The sequence below is a fragment of the Nannospalax galili genome, unplaced genomic scaffold, assembly GCF_000622305.1.
Source record: "Nannospalax galili isolate Female #2095 unplaced genomic scaffold, S.galili_v1.0 scaffold833, whole genome shotgun sequence".
Classification (NCBI taxonomy): domain Eukaryota; kingdom Metazoa; phylum Chordata; class Mammalia; order Rodentia; family Spalacidae; genus Nannospalax; species Nannospalax galili.
Window position 1 is genome coordinate 165,866 of NW_008333374.1, and position 22,014 is coordinate 187,879.

General features: G+C 49.8%; 2 protein-coding genes across 11 annotated transcripts in view; one reads left to right on the forward strand and one right to left on the reverse strand.

Moving 5' to 3' along the window:
* Lgi4 (leucine rich repeat LGI family member 4) overlaps nt 1–22,014 on the reverse strand; it is a 37,629-nt gene that overhangs the window by 5,398 nt on the left and 10,217 nt on the right. Inside the window, exons 10-13 of one of the 3 annotated variants that reach the window (XR_003848713.1) lie at nt 17,647–17,736; nt 9,309–9,392; nt 8,232–8,291; nt 7,358–7,677 (exon numbers count right to left, since the gene is read on the reverse strand). The gene's annotated coding sequence lies outside the window, so the exon portion shown is untranslated. Of the gene's footprint in view, nt 1–7,357; nt 7,678–8,231; nt 8,292–9,308; nt 9,393–17,625; nt 17,737–22,014 lie in introns of those variants that run through there. The other 2 variants (XR_003848712.1, XR_003848714.1) reach the window with 2 other exon arrangements.
* Fxyd3 (FXYD domain containing ion transport regulator 3) lies at nt 1,839–21,984 on the forward strand. 8 transcript variants are annotated; one of them, XM_029561075.1, is made up of 8 exons: nt 1,839–2,008; nt 12,346–13,048; nt 13,811–13,912; nt 17,376–17,429; nt 19,582–19,614; nt 19,721–19,744; nt 20,539–20,613; nt 20,685–20,725. In XM_029561075.1, exons 2-8 carry the CDS (start codon nt 13,003–13,005, stop codon nt 20,723–20,725), a joined length of 375 nt encoding a protein of 124 aa, XP_029416935.1. In that variant the 5' UTR covers nt 1,839–2,008; nt 12,346–13,002. The 8 variants fall into 8 exon arrangements, with proteins under 8 accessions (XP_029416935.1, XP_008826213.1, XP_029416940.1 ...); XM_008827991.3 differs by lacking the exons at nt 12,346–13,048; nt 13,811–13,912 and adding exons at nt 20,974–21,011; nt 21,124–21,984 and having other exon boundaries at nt 1,852–2,008; nt 20,685–20,721; XM_029561077.1 differs by lacking the exons at nt 1,839–2,008; nt 12,346–13,048 and adding exons at nt 20,974–21,011; nt 21,124–21,984 and having other exon boundaries at nt 13,719–13,912; nt 20,685–20,721.

Below are 22,014 nucleotides of genomic sequence, written 5' to 3' on the forward strand. Positions count from 1 at the left end.
CACCACCACCAACATCATTATCACCATCGTTACCACCATCATCACCATCACCACCATCACCATCATTACCACCACCATTACCAGTACTATTACTTTACCTTCTCCACATCATCACCATCATCACCATCATCACCACCATTACCACCTTTACCACCATCATTGCTTCCACCATCTTCTGTACCTCCATGATCATCATCCACATCTCCACATTAGTCCCCCGATGCCTCCCTTCGCCCTCCCTGCTCCTGGTCCTCCTCTGGTGGGAAATGCCTCCATCAGAGCAATGCTTTCAGACTTATGTGACCCCCTCACCCGTCTCCCTCCAGCACCAGCATGCACTTCCCACAGCCACTTCCAGATCTGGGCCTCAGGTCTCAGGCCCTGCGCCCACACTGCCCTGCCCCACCTGAAAGCTGCCCGGCGCCATGTCAGGAGGAATGCCAGCATGACTCGGGCTTTGTGCTCAATGGTGCGGTCTGGGAGGCCCAGTCCAGTGTGTGGCTGCTCCATGGGAACAGGTCCACATGCCTGGGGAGGCTTCTGGGCTACCAAGAGGGTGAGTCACTCTGCTGCTGTGGGGCTTTTACCTGTGCCCTGCACTGCTCACCACCCTCTGGCTGACCTCCCAAGGGCAGGTCTCCGTGCCACACACTCTCCCCTGGCACTTGCCAGTCAACTGGGCACCTCCATCTCACCACATTGGCAAGAGGGCAGTTGAGTCCCTGGAACCTGCAAGGCCGCCTGTGTCCTGTGGCTCCTCATGCTCGCTGTCCTTTAAGGAAGGACAACAGGTCTGAGATCCCATTGTGGTTTCAGTGATACCTATCCAGGGTGACAGAGGGAGCCCTGACCTGGCTGGGGTAAGCACTCACAATGCCCAGCGACTCTCCTGCTAACTTATCAAAATCACCAGTGTCTCAAACTCCGTGAAAAGCAGTATGTCTTCAGTAATTCCGGGTCCACAGAAACTCTTTATTCACCAGTTTGCCTGTTTCAGTTATAAGTAACAGCAAAACAAAACCAAATGAATCAAAATTTTAGGTTATGCAGCTGATAATTCCAGATGGGGTTCAGGCATGGCTTAATCAAGGTGCCAGCTTGGTTTCTTGGCTTTTCTCTCAGTCTGTGGTCATCTATAATATTAGCTTTGGTCTCAGGTTGGCTTTTCCTATGGTAGCAAAATGACTGGAGATCACCACCCCTCAAATGTGTATTTGTCCCTGACCAAAAGTCCAATCTTTTCTTTAACTTCAAGTATTAGGCTTCACTTTTTCTGTTTGTTTGTTTGTTTGTTGTTTGTTTGCGACAGGGTCTCCCAGCAGCCTCACCTGACTTGGAACTCTCTATGTAGACCAGGTTGGCCTATGAGACCAGGCTGGCTTTGCTCTCACAGAGATCTGCCTGCCTGTAGGATTAAAGGCGGGTGCCGCCACGCCTGGCTTACACTACACTTTTATTGGATCCTGTTGAATCAATAACTGTGGCCCAGAGACCATCTCAAGCCTATTACCTCAAGCTGTAGGTAGGAGAGATATCTCCCCAATCCTCAGAGTTAGCTGCTCCTTGCAGGGAGAGAGGGTAATAGGGAGGCCACTCCACTGTCCCCTTCCACAAACCAGTATTTCTTGTTACAGTCTTCAAAGAATTCAGTAAACGCCCTGGTAATCTTCCTCTCTTGAGACCTGGGACTTTTGTCCAGGACCCACAGGGCTGGATGTGTTTTCCTCACCCCAGGGCCCCTGCCCACAACAGTCCCTTTGTTGACTGCTGAAAACCCGCACAGCCCCGCCCCTCCCACTCCACCCCCTTCCAGGAAGGGAACCAGCTTGCAGGATTAGTCATGCTGTCTGTGTCCCACACAACAGCCCCATTGAAGCCAAAGGGCAGCTCTGCAGGAGACTGGCTGTTGCCTCAGCTGCACACAGGGGAAACCAAGGCTCAGGACGGGAGCCATGCCGGCATGAAGTCATCCAGTGAGAGTGGAGAAGCTAGCCCAGGCTGCCTGGTTGTGAGTTCCTTTCCCTCTTCATCTGTGGCCTACTGTGCATCTCCAACTATGCCTGACTTCAGGAGGATGGGGGACCTGAATTGTGTGCTGTGGGGTTTGGGATATGGTCACTGACCAGTGTGGTTCTGGCTCATCTGTTTGGTAAATATTTCCTGAGCACTTAGGATGCACCTGTGCTCTGTCTGGCAAGGTGGCAGTGCATGGGACAGCCAAGTGCCAGAGTTAATGTTCCAGAAGAGAGAAAGACCATAACATGATCAAGACCTGGAAATTCCACAGGAAGTGATGTGTTAGGTAGAAATGTCATTTCAAGGGGCTGGGCAGGTGGCTCGGTCTGTGAAGTGACTGCTGCACGGTTGTGGAGACACATACAGGCACAGCTGGGTTTGATTTCCAGCACCCACTATAAAAGTTAAAAAAAAAAAAAAAAAAAAAAAAAAAGGCCTGGAGGGGAACCTCAACAGTTAAAGAGGGGCTGGAGAGATGGCTCAGTGGGAGCATAGACTGCCTTTGTGGAGGATCTGAGTTTGGTTGCCTGTAGCTCCAGCGCCAGGAGGATCCAGCGCCCTCTTCTGGTCTCCATGGGTACTGCAGTCACACGCACATACCCACACACAGACAAGCACATACACACAAAATAAATTTAAAAAACAAAAACTAAGGGCTGTAAACTCCAGTTTCAGGGGCTCTGACGCCCTCTTCTGGCCTCTGCGGGAGTTATGTGCACACATGTGGTGCACTTACATACATGCAGGCAAAACACATGCACACAAAATAAAAATATATTGTTTAAGATTTTTTAAAATAATAAATCTTTTTAAAAATAAGAAAAAGGTCAGGAGAGATGACTCAGTGGTTAAGAGCACTGACTATTCTTGCAGAGGACCCAGGTTCAATTCCCAGCACCCACATGGTGGCTCACAACCATTCCTAACTCCAGTTCCAGGGGATCTGATGCCCTCTTCTGACCTCTGTGGGTACTGCACAACACAGGTGCACTTACACACATGGAGGCAATACACTCATACACATAAAAAAAGAAAAAACAGAAAAGCTAGACACAATGTGTGCTGTGATTGCAGCAGTGGGGAGGTGGAAACAGGAGCAGCCTCAGACCTTAGCGACCAGCCAGTCTAACTGAATCAGTGAACTCCAGGTACAGTGAGAGACCCTGTCTCAAAAGTGAAGGAGCTACTAACGGGGCTGGAGAGATGGCTCAGCAGTTAAGAGCACTGGCTGCTCTTGCAAAGGACTGGGGTTCAAGTCCCAGCACCCACGTGGCAGCTAAAAAACCATCTATTTCAGGGGATCCTATGCCTTCTCTGACCTCCTCAGGCTTTGTGCACAAGGGTACACTTATATAGATGCACATAAAAAAACTTATACACACACAAAAAATAATTCTTTTGAAAGATGCTATTGAGGAAGACACCTGATGTTGACTTCTGGCCTCCACACAAATACACACACACACACAGACACACAGACACACAAGAAATGTGACTTTAAGCAGGGTGTGGTGGCACACACCTTTAATCCCAGCACTGGGGATGCAGAGGCAGGCATATCTCTGTGAGTTCAAGGTCAGCCTGGTCTACATAGTGAGTTCCAGGCCATCTCGGGCTACAAGGAGACCCTGTCTCAAAAAGACAGAAAAGAAAGAAAGATGTCTTTAAATTGAATGGCCACAGGAAGCCTCTTTGAGGAGATGATGCTGGAGACAAGTCCTAAAGAAAGGAAGCTGAGGGAAGGGACTTTGAGCACAGACAGGAAAGCGAGAAGATGCTGTAGAGACCACACAGCATGTACAAAGGCCGGGGCAGAGGAGAAGCTGATGTGTGGGAGGTCAGTAAGCTAGTGGAGAACATGAGCTGAGAGGTGACAGGGAACCAGAGACACTTATGGGCCACACTGAAGCCCTCCTGTTTAGCTGGAATGAGGTATGGCTGGGGCAGAGCTGTGAGCCCTGACTCTGGGGTATATATAGGACTTCTGGCTGCAGGTTAGGATAGAGTATTGGGACAGGAACAGAAGCAGGAGGCCTGGAAAGAGGGAAGCGCAGTGGAGTTGGGGAGAAGTAGCTGTTTCTAGAACAGTTCCCTGAGGTCTTACACAGTCCCTGACTCCTGCTGTCTGTTGTTGGTTGGGGGGTGTCCTGGTTTGTTTCTTCATTGCTGTGACAAAACATTCTGACCAGTACCAACTTGGGGAAGAAAGGGTTTATCTGTCTTACATCTCCCAGGTCGCACACAGTTCATCGGGAGCCCAGGGTAGGAACTCAGGGCAGGAACCTGGAGGCAGGAGCTGGAGCACAGGCCATGGAGGAACGCTGCTTACAGGCTTGCTCTCTTGGCCCCTGCTCAGCCTGCTTTCTTATGCAACACAGGCCCACCTGCCCAGGGGTGGCACCACCCACAGTGGGTTGGGCCCTCCCACATCATTCATCAAGAAGATGCCCTTCAGACATGGCCACAGGCCAGTCCAATAGAGGCAATTCCCTAATTGAGGCTCCCTCAACCCAGGTGTGTCAAGTTGACACTAAAGCTATCCAGCACAGGGTGTCTCAAGGCTAAGTGGGGTTTTGTTGTCCTTTGATACCCTATTGCGCATGCACAGGGACCTGGGTCTAGAATCCTGACCCTTCTTTCAAGGTGTAGCTTGGCCTTAAGTGACTAAGCCATTTACAAGGCTGGTGCCCACACAAGCTAGGAGGATTTGTCAAAAATCTCAGAAATAGACGGGTGTGGTGGCTCACGCCTTTAGTCCCAGCACTCGGGAGGCAGACGGATCTCTGTGAGTTTAAGGCCAGCCTGGCCTACATAGTGAGTTCCAGGACAGCTGGGGCTACAGGGAGACCCTGTCTCAAAAAGACCAAAAAAAAAAAATCTCAGAACTGTTTGAAACAGCAGAGAGTGGTTTTCTGGGCATGCTCAGGGCTCAGTGTTGGCTCTCTCTCAGAGTAGCACCTGAGGCACAGAGGGACTGAGGACATTGAGACAAGGCCCAGGTTGCCAGAGGGCAGGGACCTAAGTGCCAGGCCCAGAGATCTGCACACTCACTACCCTGCCTCTGCAGCCAGGAGGGAGAAGCCCAGCCCAGCCATAGTATCAGGCCCTGGACACACATGTGAGGGGTTAAGTCAGGACACGGGATTGCTGGCAGCCAGGGTCATAGGCTGGGAACGCATCCCAGAGCAAGAAGAAGGCTCACTGGGAGAGCAAGAGAGAACTCAAGCTTTTATCTAGAGGGAAATCAATACATAGAATATTAAATATATAGATCACACATAAATATGACTTTTTTTTTAAGCCTCAGTTAAATTCTGCTTTAGATTCTTTGTTCTAGTTTAATTTTGTGGCTGTGACAAACACCAAAAGCAGGTTAGGTGCAGAAACGGTTTATTTCAGCTTCCAGGTCACAGTCTATCACTGAGGGAAGTCAGGGTAGGAACCCAAGCAGAAGCCTGAGGCAGAAGCTATGGGGGCCACTGCCTGCTGGCTTGCTCAGAGACTCCTTTCTATTTCTATGTGTATAAATGTTTGCCTGCATGTACATAAGTACATCACATGTGTGCAGTGCCTGTGGAGGGCAGAAGAGGGCATCAAATCCTCTTGAACTGGAGTTACAGGTGGTTGTTAGCCACTGTGTGAGTGCTGGGAACCAAACCAGGTCAGTAAGTGCTATTAGCTGGACCTGGTGACACATGCCTTTAATCTCAGCACTCGGGAGGCAGAGGCAGGTGGATCTCTGTGAGTTCGAGGCCAGCCTGGTCTACATAGTGAGTTCCAGGCCAGCTACAGGGAGACCCTGTCTCAAAAAGCTCAAAACAAAAAAACAAAACAAGTGCTCTTAACCACTGAGCCATCTCTTCAGCCCCTTAGCTAGCTTTCTTACCCAGCCCAGGACCACCTGCCTAGGGAATGGTGCCACTCACAGTGGGTCATGCCCTCCTACCTCAATTAACAATCAAGACAATCCCCCACAGATATACCCACAGGCCAATCTGATCTGGACAATTTCTTAATTGAGACTTCTTCTTCCACTGACTCCAGGCTATGTCAAGTTGACAGTTAAAGTTAACTAAGAAATCAAGCCATTCTTTTAAAAAAAAATTTAGAGAGAGGGAGAGAGGAGAGAGAGAGAGAGAGAGAGAGAGAGAGAGAGAGAAGAGAGAGAGAGAGAGAGAGAGAGAGAGAGAGAGAGAGAGAGAAACACACGTACAATTTTCAACAATCAGTTCTCTTCTTCCACGATGTGGGTCCCAGGGATGGAACTCAGCACCTGTCCCCCCTAAGCCGTCTCCCAGGCCCAGGACACACCGTCCTAACTTTACTTTCCCTTCATTCTCTCAACCTTGTGATTTGTTATTTTGTATTAAGTATGAGCATTCTCCTCTTCCAAAATTACCTTCAGAGAACCCTTAGGAGAACAACTCTACACTCGCTTTTCCACCTGACAGAAACAAAAGTCAGGAATGTTAGCCAGGGCCACACTATTTCGGAAAGCTCCCCCATTTTGGTTAAACAATACAATTGCCAAAACTAAAATAACTTTAAAAAGCCTTGCCCTCACGGCCCTATTAACCCTGAGTAGTGGCTGGAGTCAGGGCTGGCTGGAGGGTTTGTCAGTCATGTGACATTCTTTAACCCAGCACACACCATTTCCCTGGCTATCCCTAGCAATGGCCAAAGGCCAAAAGAGAGAATTTTTCGTTTCCTACCCTTTTGCCTTTTCTACCCTATAACTACCCCAGCTTGTAAGTGGACCAAGCGTTCTGGTTATAGGCTTAAAGAGGCCTTCTTCAGGTCTTTTTCCCAAATATGCCTGTGCTGTAGTTAAGTCACTTCCCCCTTTGTCTGTCTGTCTCCTTGTCCACCTTACATTAATTTTTTTGCAGTTATTTATTTATGTGGGCGTGTGAGCGCCACAGTGTGAGTGCGGAGGTCAGAGGAAAATTTGCATGTTCAGGTCTCACCTTCTACCATGTGGATCTTGGGGATTGAACTGTGGTCATCAGGCTTTACAGCAAGCACCTCTAGCCACTGAGCCACCTCGCCTGACCTATTCGGGTTTCCTGAGATAAGGTATCAATGTGTTGAACTCTAGATCCTTCTGCCTCAGCCTTCCAAGTGCTGGGATAACGGACCTGCCACCTTCATACCTGGTCACAGATGGTTTTGAAAGACTAAGTTGTTGTTTTTGTTTGTTTGTTTTTAATTTTATTATTTTTATTTTATGTGTATGCATGTATTGCCTGCATGTAGGTAAGTGCGCCCGTGTTGTGCAATGCCTGCAGAGGTCAGAAGAGGCCATCAGATCCCCTGGAACTGGAGTTATAGACAGCTGACAGCTGCCATGAGGGTGCTGGGATTCGAACCCGGGTCTTCTGCAAGAACACTCAGTGTTCTTGACCACTGAGCCATCTCTCCAGCCCCAAGACTCAGTTTTGTATATAGTCAGAAGATTGACAAAGCCTTTAGGAGAGGAGGGGAATCCAACATTAGTTCCCTCATTCACCTCACTGTGGACTGTCTGGGCTTCCTGGACTCCAATGACATCCTGGCGGAGGGTGTCTTTGCTATAGACTTCCCCAGAATGCACCTGTCTGGAGTCAATGCCAGTGAGCGGAAGGTAGGTTTGAGATGGGAGCAGCCTAGGGCCAAAGGATCCTGGAAGAAAACCAAGATAAGATGAGATCTGGCCTCTCTGGGGAGATAGGCCTCACTCTGACCATCAATGATGGGGACAGGGTCGGGGGTAGGGTGTCCAGTTAGACCAGGTTCTAGGGGAAGCAGGAAATACAGCTTGTGTTGAAATAGCCTGGTATTTAAATGTTGCCAGCTGACTTGGATCATTTTCTGTCATCATAACAGAACACTTGAAATAGATCATTTATAATAATAATCAGGACTGTATTTGGCTCATGGTTCTGAAGGCTGGGTATTTCAAGAGCACGGTGCCAGCCCCTGGCGAGGGTCTTCTGGCTACACCATCTCACCATAGAAGGTGTAGGACAAGCCAGAAATGAGAACAAGCAAGCACCTTTTAGAACAGTCTGCTTTCCTGAGAACTAGCCCACTCCCATGGTGGAGGCATTAATCCATCCCTCAGGCTCTGAAGGCCCTGCATGCCAACAGCGTTACACAAGGGATCTAATTTCCAATTCGAGCCACAACATCAACTATTATTTTTTGCAACACTTCATAAACTACAGGAAACTTACAGTGGTTGGAATCAGACCAGGGGCTGCCAGATTGAGACCTCGGGCTTAGCTGGGAGGAAGCTGTGGAATGACAAGCAATGAAGGCATGAGCTGGGTGCATGTGGAGGAAGGGCTCCCAGGCAGAGGGAACCACTACTGCAGAGGCTCTGGGGCCTCATCTGAAACATTCTGGGATTAGCAGCGACTAGAAAGGAGAGATTGACAATGGGAAGAAGGGGACGATACATTTTATTTGGTTTATAAAGTACTAAGGAAACTAAAAGGCAGTGGGGGCATTTGGGAGGCAGGAGCAGGAGGATTATGGGTTTGAGCCCATGCGTAGTTACATAGAAAGCCCCTCTCAAAAACAAAACAAAAAGGGCTAGAGAGATGGCTGAGGGGTTAAGAGCACTGGCTGCTTTTATAGAGGACCAGGGTTCCGTTCCCAGCACCTACATGGTGGCTAACAACCATCCAGGGGATCCAATGCCCTCTTCTGGCCTCTTCAGGCATCGCACCCATGCATGGCATACACGGCAGGCAAAATATTCATACACATAAAACAGAAATAAATGAATCAAAAATTTAAAAACAAACCAAAGAAAATACAAATTTTAAAAAGCACTTAAAAGCTTCTCAGGAAATCTGGAGAGTTCATTATAAAAACTACCCTTTTAGGGGCTGGAGAGATGGCTCAGAAGGTAGGAATGCTTGTACAATCATGAGGACCCGAGGTCTCATTTTTTGGTGTCTTTAGTCTTGTTAATAAAAGAATTTCAGGGATGGGCACGGTGGTACATGCCTTTAATCTCAGCACTCAGGAGCAAGGCAGGCAGAGGCAGGTGGATCTCCATGAGATGGAGGCCAGCCTGGTTTACATAGAGTTCCAGACCATCTGGGACTACAGGACTACCCTGTCTCAAAAAAACAAAACAAATAAAATGAATAATAAATAAATAAAACGGTCTCAAAACAAACTCAAAAGGAAACTTGGGGGTCATCTTATCAGAGGTTAAGAGAACACGTGGGACAGGCAAGCTGTCAGCCTTGGCAGCTGCTCAGAGGAGGGGGATGGAGAGGAGGGAGAGAGAGCTATACCTTCTGGGATGGCGTTCAGCATGCGGCTGCAGGGCAGAAGAGGGAGCAAGGTTACAGAGAAAGCCTGAAACTTTGGGTCAGTATCTGAAAGAAAAAAGAAAAAGGGAAAGCTACACTTTTTTGAGTAACTCAAAAAATCTGGTCAGACCCAGTACCGCATGATGGAAGCTCAGCAAAGTGACCGTGCAGGGTGTCCTCCTGGGAAGGGTAAGTAGATTATAGCATTAAGGAGATAATTATTCTTCCCATCCCCTTAGCTCAGCTTTAGGTGAATCAGCTTTCCTGAGGGGTGGTCTCCTGGCTAGCTGATTGACATACCCAACTGGATTAACTCTTAAGGGAGGTGTCCTAGTTAGCTTTAACTGCCTACTTGGTACAACCTGGAGTCATCTGAGATGGGAGTCTCCGTTGAGGGATTTCCTAGTTCAGATTGGCCTGTGGACAGTCTGTGGAGGATTATCTTTGTTGACTGCTGTAAGAGGCTCAGCCCACTCTGGGCAGAACCATTCCCTGGGCTAGCTGAGGTTAGCCTGTGGTGGAGCTAGTGAGCAGCCTTCCTTCATGGTTTCTGACTTCCCTCAATGATGAACTGCGACCTGTAAATGAAATAAGCCCATTCCTCCCTTAAGTTGCTTTTGGTCCATGTTTTATCACAGCAACAGGGATCAGATTAGGACAGGCAAAGACAATGGTATGAAATGTTCTAATCTTTGGAGCAGATCAGAATGTACGTCTCCACCCAGGGCCAGAGGTAGACTCCATTTTTTTGATCAGGAGGGCATAACTTTCCCTCAACAGGCCTCAACAGAACCCTGCTGACCATCCTCTATGACCTCCAAGGCTACTTTGCCCCTAATACCCATAGCTTTGACTCTTTCATTTCATTCCTGAAATTTTTGTGATGTTCAGAGACTGGGGGAGGGTTGATTTTCCTCATTTAGCAAGAATTCCCACAATGCTGAGAAATCATAGTCCATCACAGCTTCCATGGGTTCTTCTGGGCCAAATGATCGCAAAAAGCAGCTTGAAGGGGCTGGAGAGATGCTTCAGTGGTTAAGAGTCCTTCCTGCCCTTGCAGAGGACCCCAGTTTGGTTCTCAGCATCCATATTAGGCAGCTGATGCCCTCTTCTGGCCTCTGAGGGCACTGCCCACCACACACACATAAATAAAAATAAATAGTAAATAAAGTAACACGAAAAGATACATCCAATAATTTTATCATTTATATATGTTGATATGGCCAGGTATGGTGGCAAATGCCTTTAATCCTAGCACTTGGGAGACAGAAGCGGGCAGATCACCATGAGTTCAAGGCCAGCCTGGTCTACCTAGGGAGTTCCAGGCCAGCTGGGGCTACAGGAAGACATGGTCTCAAAAAACAAGACCATAGATATATAGGGGCTGTGGGTTGGACACACTTCTCAGGAAAATAACAGAGTAACAACTGTTTGCCCAGCCTTTCCACTGTATTAAACATTATAAGTAATCTGGAGATGATTTTAAAATTTTTTTATTTTATATATTTTTTCATTTATTTATTGGCCTTTTTGAGACATGGTCTCCCTATAGCCACAGCTGGCCTGGATTCACTACGGAGTTCTTGGAACTCACAGAGATGTGCCTGCCTCAGCCTCCCAAGTGCTGGGACTAAAGGTGTGTGCCACCATGCCCAGCTCTATTTTTATTTATTTTATGTGTATGAGTGTATTGCCTGCATGTATGTAAGTACACCTGTGTTGTGCAATGCTCCCAGAGGTCAGAAGAGTTACAAACAGTTGTTAGCCACCATGAAGGTGCCGGGAATTGAACCAAGGTGCTTTGTAAGAGTAGCCAGTGTTCTTAACTGCTGAGCCATCTCTCCAACCCCCAATTTCTTTTTTATGTGTATGAGTGTTTTGCCTGAACATATGTTAAGTGTACCTGTGTCATGCAGTGCTCATGGAGGCCAGAAGATGGCGTGAGATCCCCTGGAACCAGAGCTACAGATGGCTTTTAACTGCTATGCAGGTGCTAGGAACTGAACTTGGGTCCTCTGTAAGAGCAGCCAGTGCTTAACCACTGAGCCATCTCTCCAGCCCCTGGAGACAATTTTTAAGTCTGTAGAAGACATGTATAGGTTCTGGAAAAATACTACACCACTATAAATAAGAGGCCCAAACAGCTGAGCACTTTGGTACATAAGGGGGCCCTGGTGTTATACACGGACACTGGATGACTATTGAACGTTCATTGAATTTTTAAATTCTATTTTACTTAACATTTTTTAAAATATTTTATTATTTTTTTTTTATGTGTATGAGTGTATTGCCTGCATGTATGTGAGTGCACCCATGTTGTGCAATGCCGTGGAGGTCAGAAGAGGGCTTCGGATTCCCCTGGAACTGGAGTTAAGGACGGTTCGTAGTCACCATGTGGGTGCTGGGAATTGAACCCGGGTCCTCTGCAAGAGCAGTCAGTGCTGTCAGTGCTCTTAACCGCTGAACCATCTCTCCAGCCCCTTACTTAATATTTTTTAAAATTGAGATGAGGTCTTGCAACACAAATTCACTGTGTAGCCCAGGCTGACCTCAAACTCAAGATCTTCCCACCTCAACCTCCCAAGTGCTGGAATTACAGAAAAGGGTCAGTCCACACTGCCTTTGATAGTTTCAATTAAGCTTTTTTAAAGGTAGTACGTTTTCAGGATATAAAATTCAACACACAGACCAATCTGCCTCCACCACCTTCTCCTGCCTTCCAGGTCTCCTCTCCACACCCATAGGTGTGAATCTCCAAAGCTACTTTATCCCATTACGAGTATACGCGAGCATATTATCTCTCCCTCACAAGGCAGCACACCCATCACCCGGGTCCCTGCAACCTTGCTTTGGTCCTTAGCAAGAAGTCAGAGAAATACCGGCATCTGTCCACAAGGGCGCCACTCACACAAGACAGTCTCCCGTTTAACCAGTAGCCACTGTTCCAGATAGTCTCACACTGGTCCCATTTTGCTTTACCACGATTCTCACCTGGCCCCTCTATCATCTGGTTGTGTAGATGGTTGGAAGATGTATTTGGTTGGAAGGATGGACAGAGCTTCGGGCTACGACAGCCTCACCTGCGCTCAAGTACCTGTAGTTCCTGTGATGTTCAACAGAGGGAGACACCATCCTATACTCGGGACTACCAAGGGTTTTTGTTTTTTCTGAAAGCTTGTGATGTTTGAGGAAAGCATGCTATCTTTGTGGGTCTGGGGCCCTCTGCACCCCATTCCTGGCCCACCCTCCTCCTACCTCTCCTTTGTCTGTTTCTATCTCCCGCTGTGCCTCCCGCTTGGAGTAACACCCTCAGTGTGCTGTCTCCTCCTTAATGCCGTGGCAGAAAGCCTTGACCTAGGCTGAGGCCTGGAACTGAGGGGTTTCCCTAGGGAACGCAAGCTGGTGCGCTACATCAAGGAGGAGGGCCTTGATGGGAAGTAGGGGTTCCTTCTCTTCGCCTCCCTGCAGGCCCTTGACCCCCCAACCCCCCTTTGACACTTCTGCTCTCCACACAAGCAACAGCACCCTCTCCCTGGCCTGGTGCCTGTGGGTCTCCTCCCCACTGCCTCCACCATGCTGTTGGGGGTCGTCTGGAGTCCAGCTGGTGGCCCAACAGAAGCCACCCCTTTTCTGGCCCTGCCCCTCCCGGTGACCCCAATCCTTCGCCAACCACTCAATGGCGCCTTGTTCTCCATCCAGACCCCGGACAAAAGTCCTTCTGTGTAAGAAGGCGGAATTGGGGGGAGGGGACACCCCAACAGGGATCATGTGGGGGCCTGTATAGACCCCAGCCGGAAGGACTGCCTTGAGAAGGGGGGCAAGGGAGGGAGGAGGGCAGGGTGGGGGCTTGTAGCATGCAGGGGGCTTGTCTGCAGTGAAGGACAAGCAGTTCCACAACCACACCCACACCCACTCTATAGACCCAGCATCCATCCATCCGCTGGGCTCTCTGGGGAGGAGCATGAGGATGGCCTGGTGCCTGAGAGCCAGTTCCACCCTCAGTCTCCCAGGGTCTGGTCTCTGAGCCCCTCCCCAAGACTCCAAATCCTACCTCTCCTCATCCTTCCAAACTTCCTTCGTACCAGGACCTTGGCCATGTCGTATCATCTATTGACCCTTAAGTCCAGTCCAAAAAGAATCCTGGCCTGAAAGAGGGATATAAATCCCCACAAATGTCAGCAGTCCGTCCCCCAAACAAAACCACAACAAGGACGGCATTAGAGAGATGTGTTGTTTCCCCCAGGGCACCCCCAGAAAGATGGTCTGTCATTAAGGACCCCAGAACCTTACCCCTTCCAGGTCTCCCTTGGGGTTCAGGAGGTCCTCCCCTTATTTGAGATACCAAGTCCCAGCCCACCCAGATTCACTCCACCTCACTTGAGGCCACTGTGCTTAGGGATCGGGTAAAACTGTCTCTTTAAGGGAAGAATGGGGTGGGGGCGTCCCTCACCTCAGGGAGATCAGACTTGTGCTTGCCTGCCCAGGTTTGCTCAGGGCGTGGCAGCTGTGGATAAAGGCTGGCCTGGCTTGGCAGCCCGCATTCTGTTTTGTCCCAGAACCTGCTCCCAGCTTGCTGAGCCACGCAGGTGAGAAGCCTTGGGGCCCCTTCCTTTCAGAGTCCCTTACTTCTGTCCCCCAACTCTCCCTGTCTCTCCAACTGTCCCTGCCATATAGAAGGGGGGGTTGTTAAAGACCCTAGACCCTTCCACCTCCAAGGTCCACTCCTGGAGACAGGAGACTAACAGGAGACTACCCTCCCCCCTCCAAGTGACCCTCCCCCATGGATCTCTGCTTTGAGACCAGGCCAGACAACTGGTGTGACTTGGAAGATTGGTGACTGGGTTGGGATTCAGAAGTAAGATCGAGGTGTCTGAGAAGACCAGTAGGTCTGAGTAGATGGGAGGTGGCTACTAGAGGTTTCTGCATGAGGGGATGTAGGGGGATGTTGTAAGGGTGGACAGGAAGTGACTATACCAGAGTATCAAGATTGGGGGCATTTGAGGGTATCTAAATAGGACAGGGATATTTAGGTGTATTGGAGGTATGGAGCAGATGGAGTGTCTCTGGGTGGACAGGTATTGGGACACATGGGTCCTGGTGAGTGCCAAGAAAAGGGTGGTGGTATGGCTTGAGGGAGCTGGAAAGTGGGAACTGGTCAGGAGATGCAGGGAGATTTGGAGCAACAGGGTTCATGCAGTGTTCCCCCAGCAGATACGCCCATCCTCCACCATTTTAGAAGAGAGCAGAGGGCAGGTATTGGTGACCATCCTCAGGCCCTCACAGCCAGGAAGGAGCAGACAGGTGGACAGTGTTGTTCCTCTCAGAGCCAGCCCCCACTATGGTCCACTTGAATCAGGCAGGAGCCTCTCCAGAAAACAGCATTAGCAGGACAGGACAGTGAGGGCAGACACCGGCTCCCAGCTCCGCAACCCCAGCTGAGACTGCACTGCTGGGGCACAGCCAAGAAATCCATCCATGCTGCCCCTGGGTCTTGGATTCTGGGTGCTTTTGTAGGATGGGAGATTGCGAGCCTTCAGGGCACCGTAAGAGGTGAGAGCCAGTGACTGTGGGTGACTGAGCATATAGGACATTAAGATGAATTCGAGGAAGTGACAGGGTTTCAACAGCACCGTGGGATAGCACTGCCAATTTCACCAGGCTGTGAAGACAATGAGGGAATCAGCATTGAGCTGAGCAAAGTGGTCGCATGGGCTGAGCGCTCAGCAGGAACCATCTGCCACTACTAGTGTTTTACCATCATGGGTGACAGTGTCAGGAGACAGACACACACCACAGGCAGTGCAACTGCAGCCTGCATGCTTGCCCACCCACTCCAGATCTCCCCAAAGCTTGCTGGGGGTCCTAGATATCGGAAAAGTAACTCCTGTAGCTCCCAAGAATATAGCCTCTCTTTCTGCAAGAAACATATGCTCAATTTAGAATAATGAGTTCCAAGTTTGTGAGTGTGTGTGTGTGTGTGTGTGTGTGTGTGTGTGTGTGTGTGTGTGTGTGTGTGTGTGTGTGTGTGTGTGTGTGTGTGTGTGTGTGTGTGTGTGTGTGTGTGTGTGTGTGTGTGTGTGTGTGTGTGTGTGTGTGTGTGTGTGTGTGTGTGTGTGTGTGTGTGTGTGTGTGTGTGTGTGTGTGTGTGTGTGTGTGTGTGTGTGTGTGTGTGTGTGTGTGTGTGTGTGTGTGTGTGTGTGTGTGTGTGTGTGTGTGTGTGTGTGTGTGTGTGTGTGTGTGTGTGTGTGTGTGTGTGTGTGTGTGTGTGTGTGTGTGAGAGAGAGAGAGAGAGAGAGAGAGAGAGAGAGAGAGAGAGAGAATTAACCATGTCAAGGCCAATGTAAATGGCAGTGTGATGAGAGAGAGCGAGAGAGAGAGAGAGAGAGAGAGAGAGAGAGAGAGAGAGAGAATTAAACCCAGGGCCTGGACAGCAAGCAAGGCAAGCCTCTACCACTGGGCCACTTCCCCCAGTCCTCACTGGGGGATTCTAGGCAGGACCTCTACTATGGAGCCATGCCCCTCACCCCTCACTGGTAGATTCTAGGCACATTCTCTACCACTGAGCTACATCTCCAGCCCTCTTTTTACTTTTTATTTTGAGACAAAGTTTCACTAAGTTTCCCTGTGTGACCTTCCACTCATTCTGCAGCCCAGGTTGGCCTTGAATTAGCATTCCTTCCGCCTCAGTCTTCCTAATAGCTTAGACAACGGGCCCAGACCTATTCAGATTAATAGGGATGTTGAAGGAATTCCCAGTCTCTGGGGGCAGGCACAGGGAAATGGAGAAGTCCACTGAACATACTGGACGCCCCTGCACCATCAGTGACTGGTGGCTCCATCCGTTCTCTAACTGCTCTGCTGTGGGTAAAATGGGTTAGCCTTGAAAGATGCATTGGGGTTTCTAAGGGCTGAAGGAGGAGTCCACAACATGATCACTAGGCAGTGTCTAACATGTGGGGAGGACCTGTTAGCTCTTGCTGTCCCAATTATGACAATGTGTGTATCCAACAATTGGATGGGCTCAAGGGGGGTGCCCAGAGACCAGTTTATTACAGGTACCCAGAAAGACAGAACTGTTACAAGGCCAGGGTGGGACAGGAAGGGGGCTCTGTGCTGAGTGAGCCTAGCTAGGGAACCAGGAAGGGTTTTCTGCTAGAAGCCCAGTAGGACCTGGGGCTGGGGTGAGGAGAAAGCTCCGAGGCTAGGGTAGGCCAGGGATGAGGACTGGAGTGGGGGGTGAAGACTGGGCTTGAGTTGGGATTCAAGGGACTTCAGTTGGGGCAAAAGGAACAGAGCCAGGGTGGGACCAGAGATGGAGCTAGGGTTATGGCCGGGAACCCCATCCCCCATGCTCTACCCAGCCTGGCATTATCTCCCCCATACACCCTGCCCAGCAACCTGGGAAGCCAGCTCAGGCCCTAGCCAGCAATCTGCAATGTGTGGGCAGAGCCTGGCAGGCTCCAAGCTGTCTACGGGAGCCACACCCAGAACCCGGGCCTCTTGCCACCTGGCTCCTGATGCCCTATTCCCCAAACACCCCAGGCTCTAACAGTCCTGAGTTAGGAACAGCTACTGGGGAGCGAGGCATGGTTTAAATCCTACCTCCTGGAGGAGAGACCTTGGACATCAGCTCAGAACCTGTTTCCCTATCTGTAAAATGGGTTAGTAAGCTGGGCATGGTAGTGCATGCCTATAATCCCAGCAACTGGGGAACTGAGGCAGGAGGATGGCAAGTTCAAGGCCAGCCTGGGCTACATAGCAAGAGCTTGTTCCACAGCCCACACCCCAGAAAGATCCACTTGGGGTAAGGCCCAAGGTCCCTGGGGAGTAACAGCTGCACCTTCATCTAATCCATGCTCACCCAGCCCCCACTTGACTTTGGGGCACCGTATCTCCCAGCCCAGCGAGGTCAGGTTCCCTGCCAGCCTTGTGTGTACCTTCCTGCACTCCTGGCCGGGAACAGGTGGGGCAAAGAAGCTGAAGTGCAGGGCTTTGCTCCTAATCCTGGTAGCCCTGCTAAGGTCGGGCTTGTTTTCTGAATTTCTCTAGGACAGTGCTGTGACATGCAAGAGGTGGCACTGAGCCTCATGGTCCTCCTGGCAGGTGAGTGCCTGGCCCCCAAAGGGCCTTGTTCCCCTAGGCCCCTCAGCTGCGTGGTGATAAGCTATGTGTGTGTGTGTCTGTCTTTGTGTCTGTGTGTCTGTGTCTGTGTCTGTGTTTCTGTGTGTCTGTGTGTGTGTGTCTTTTTCCACTAGGGAGATGGCACTTAGTCTCAGGTGATACTAAGTAGAAGGTTTACCCAGTGCTGCTGTGTCCTTACCACCTCCCTAGACTGTCTTCCCAGATGGATCTGGAAGTCTAGCAGTGATGTAGCAAGTGACTGGAGTGCCTCGTGCCTCAGTTTCTCCACCTGTGAAAACACAGAGAACTGTACTTACTCATAGGGTCATTGTGAAGGTTTTCAGTGAAAAGCACTAAAACAGGGCCCATGGGCATTCTGTATGTGTGCCTCAAATATAATTAAGTAGTTTCTTAGTCCAAGAACGAAGCCAGATACTGCTTTTAGCCAGAATTTAACCTTGAGCCTTGCTGCACTGCTTCTTCCCCACCTTCTCTTGTTTATCTTGTCTGTGTATATGTACATGAGTGTGTGTGTACCTGTATGGGATTCACATGTGTGTACCTGCATCAGGAAGTCAGAAGACAACCTTGAGTGTCGTTCCTCAGGAGCCAACCACCTGGGCTTTTTGTTTGTTTTGTTTGTTTATTTTTGAGACAGGGTCTCCCTATGTAGCACTGGTTGGCCTGGAACTTACTATGTAGCCCAGGCTGGCCTTGATCTCATAGAGATCCACCTGTGTCCACCTCTGAGTGCTGGAATCAAAAGTGTGTACCACCATACCTGGCTCCACTTAGGTTTTTGAGGTAGCAGCTCTCTCTGGCCTAGAATTCATCAAGTAGGCTAGGCTGGCCAGGGAACCCCAGGGATGCCTCTGTTTCAGTCTTACCCGCACTGGGATCACAAGGGTGTACCATCACACTCAGCTTGTCTCACACGGGTGCTGAAGATGGAACTCAGATCCTCAGGCTTACAGTGTAAGCACTTTACCTCTGAGGCAATTCCCTAGCCCTCTTTTTTCCTTTCCTCTCTTCTCTCCACTTTGTAGCCCAGGCTGGCCTGAAATTCACTATGCAGCCCAAGCAGATCTCAAACTCGTGGCAATCCTCCTGCCTCTGCCTCCCAAGTGCTAGGATTACAGATGAGCCATCACACTTAATTTATATCTCTTTTTACTTTTTTTGTTTGGTTGGTTTTTTTTTTTTTTTTTTTTTTTTTTTTTTTTTAAAAAAAAAAAAAAAAAAAAAAGAGGACGATAAATCTTTCACTGTGATATATCAAAATAATGGCCTGAAATTCACTATGCAGCCCAAGCAGATCTCAAACTCGTGGCAATCCTCCTGCCTCTGCCTCCCAAGTGCTAGGATTACAGATGAGCCATCACACTTAATTTATTTCTCTTTTTTCTTTGTTTTTGTTGGTTTTTTTTTTTTTTTTTTTTTGTCTCTTTTTGAGACGGTCTCCCTGTAGCCCGAGCTGTCCTGGAGTCACTATGTAGACCAGGCTGGCCTTGAACTCACAGAGATCCGCCTACCTCTGCCTCCCGAGTGCTGGGATTAAAGGCGTGCGCCACCACACCAGGCTAAAAACCACTTTTAACCACTCTTTGGGCACAAGTGGCATTCTATTTGGGAAAGAGCTGTAAGACTGCCCTGAGGTTGCCAACAGCACGTCACTTTGAAGGGGAAGGGGAAGCAGACGTGACACCCATGGTATGTAGCTATAGCAGGGTCAGGAGGGTGGGCCATGAGCACAGCCAATGTGGAGGAAACAGACCTGGGAACAGAAGCCATCTGTCACTTTGGAAAGCAAAGTCCCCATCCTGCAGGAGACCACGTGTCTGGAAACATTCACTCAAACAGTGGCAAAAAAAAACCAAAAAAACAACCACCTGGAATCAGATCTATTTTCGACCACAAAATGCTGGTGTGACTTGCAGGCATGGGTAGGTGGGAGAGTCAACGTCTCCAGGAAGGCAGTGTCCAAGTGAGACTAGCCAGGGCTCAGATCCTGTGCACTCTGGAGGTGGGACTGTTTCCCAGGAGACCCTCACCAGAGACCACTCAAGCACCAGAGCCAAGGACTCTGTTAAGACCACCGTAGTGATCTCCCCTTTTTCTCACTTGTCCCCTCCAGGCCTTCCTGCCCTGGATGCCAATGACCCCGAAGGTGAGTCTGAACAGGTCCTCAGCCCCTCCCTCCCTCCCTTTCACCCTGGACCCTGGGCATCTCCTAGGGTCTTGGATTCATGTGTGTGTGTTTACTTTCTTTGCAGATAAAGGTAGTCCTTTCTACTATGGTAAGAACTTTGTCCCCATTTCGCCTCCTCCCAACTCCATGCACTATTTTGTACCAGGAGTCCCACACAGGGATGGCTGACAGCAGTGACCCAGAGACCAGTATAAGAATGGGCTAGGATTGGGTCACTGAGCTTTAAACCTAGTAGATTAAAAGCATCAGAGATGTCAACCCAACCTTGGAGAAAAATCAGGACAGTTTGACACATGCAGGATATGTGGTCAATCTGTAAGAAGTGTTAAGTTCGGATCAACCCCCAGAAAGTTGGTCATGAAAATCTTCCCAGACAAGGTCAACAATTCTGCCCTTTCCTTTTTGCATCTAGAGAGTCAGCTCCCCTCAACCCTTCTGCTTGCTCTTCCTCCATCACTTCTCAGTTTTGCTCCAGCCATGGTAGTGCCTGCTGGTCCTCAAAATCAACAGGCGACCATGAACCTCAGGACCTTTGCACCCGCTGAACTTTCTGTCTGGAATTCTTTCTTCTGTGTGTCCTCACAGCCCCCTCTCTCCTCCCGCAGATCTCTGCTCCAATGGAGCCTCCTCAGAGAGCCCTTGCTTACCACTCTCTAAAGACCTACCCCCTTGACTTTCTATTCCACCCGCTGATTCTTTCCCTTGAATCACTTTTCTCTACCTGAGTGGACATGAAGTGCCTTGTTTGCTGGGGTATGAAATACAATGTGTGCATGGCCAGGCAGGGATTTGGGTCTTCCCACTTACTGCTGTCTAAAGGATGAGGGAGATGGACAGGGAGGACCTGAGCTGGCTTTGAGGTCTGCCTTGCTTCTCTCCTAGACTGGCACAGCCTCCGCGTGGGTGGGCTCATCTGTGCTGGGATTCTGTGTGCCCTGGGCATCATAGTCCTCCTGAGTAAGTACAGGGGCCTGGAGGAGGGGGTGTGTGTGGGTTTCCTCCCCTGACCCTGCACCCCTCTCCCACAGGTGGAAAGTGCAAATGCAAGTTCAGACAGAAGCCCAGGTGAGATGGGTTCTGGGCATGCCCAGAAGAGCTAAATCTTGTGCAAAGAGAATGGGCCGAGGGGCTCTGGCTCTGAGGTGGCCCAGGCTTGTTATTCATGGCAGTAATCCCTGGAAGCCTCCCCTAGATCCTGAAAGGCCTTGGTCCCCAGCCCTGTACAAACCTACAGTGGAAAACCAGCCAGGAAGCCTTTAGCCCTGGGGGAGATGACAAACAGGTTGGCTTACTTGGATATAATTCTCATTTCCCTAGTCACCGTCCAGGGGATGGACCACCTCTCATCGCACCAGGTAAGATAGGGATGGCCTGGGGCTGATCCCTGAAGTTGGGGTGGGTGTATGCCTATTCTGGGGAGAAAGAACTCCCTCCACCCTTACAGGCTGACCCCATCTCCTCCACCAGGCTCTGCCCACTGCTGAGGATGGACCAGCAGAAAGAGCAGTGTCTCTGTGCCCACCTCCAGGCTCTTCAGGTGGACTGGCACTCCAGGATGGCCTGTCCCCTCCTCTCCCAAGACGGCCTTGTTGGGGGCTCATCTCACCTCTCATGGGAGCAGGCTCTTTGTTCAATTTTTTAATCTAAAGTGATTTTATATCCTGCCCTGGTGATCTTGAGACTCTACACGCTGGGGTGGGGCAAGGGGCTGTGAGCAGGTGAAAGGACGCTGGGGCAGGAAAGGCACCCAGGTGGCACAGAAACTGGTGGCTGAATTTTGACTAAATTAGGCCTGCGTGTCATGGCCTAGTGGTGGTGGGCCCAGCCCTCTCCCTCCCCTTCAAGATGTTCTAGCTGTGAACAAGGGACATTTCTGAGAGTGAAAGAGAGCCATAGGCACACCGGAGCACGCTGGTGGACTTTGGGACCATCCCAGAATATCGAGAATCTAAGATTAGTTTACCATGCTGGGGATACTCAGTTTAGGACCCCCCCCCCCACCTTCACCTCTTGCCACTCACCCATAGACCCCACTTTATAACGAGAATTTTCCATACACCCCCTGGTCCTATGAGACCTTGAATTCCCCAGGATACCCCTAAAAAGATACAGTCTGAGAATCTCCATGACTCCAGGACCATCCCAGAATAACAAGAATCTAGGATTATTCTACCATGCTGGGGATACTCAGTTTAGGACACCTCCCACCCCATCCCCCACCACTCACCCATAGACCCCACTTTATAACGAGAATTTTCCATACACCCCCTGGTCCTATGAGACCTTTAATTTCCCAGGACACCCTTAAAAAGATACAGTGTGAGACTCTCCATGACTCCAAGCTCTCTTGAGGCTCCG

What these genes read in the sequence shown, in the direction of transcription:
- Fxyd3 (XM_029561075.1), top strand. Translation starts at nt 13,003, where the DNA reads ATGGCGCCTTGTTCTCCATCCAGACCCCGGACAAAAGTCCTTCTGT. An exon ending in CCGGACAAAAGTCCTTCTGT is followed by an intron (nt 13,049 to 13,810) that starts GTAAGAAGGCGG and finishes TTGCCTGCCCAG; the next exon opens with GTTTGCTCAGGGCGTGGCAG. An exon ending in CAGCTTGCTGAGCCACGCAG is followed by an intron (nt 13,913 to 17,375) that starts GTGAGAAGCCTT and finishes GAATTTCTCTAG; the next exon opens with GACAGTGCTGTGACATGCAA.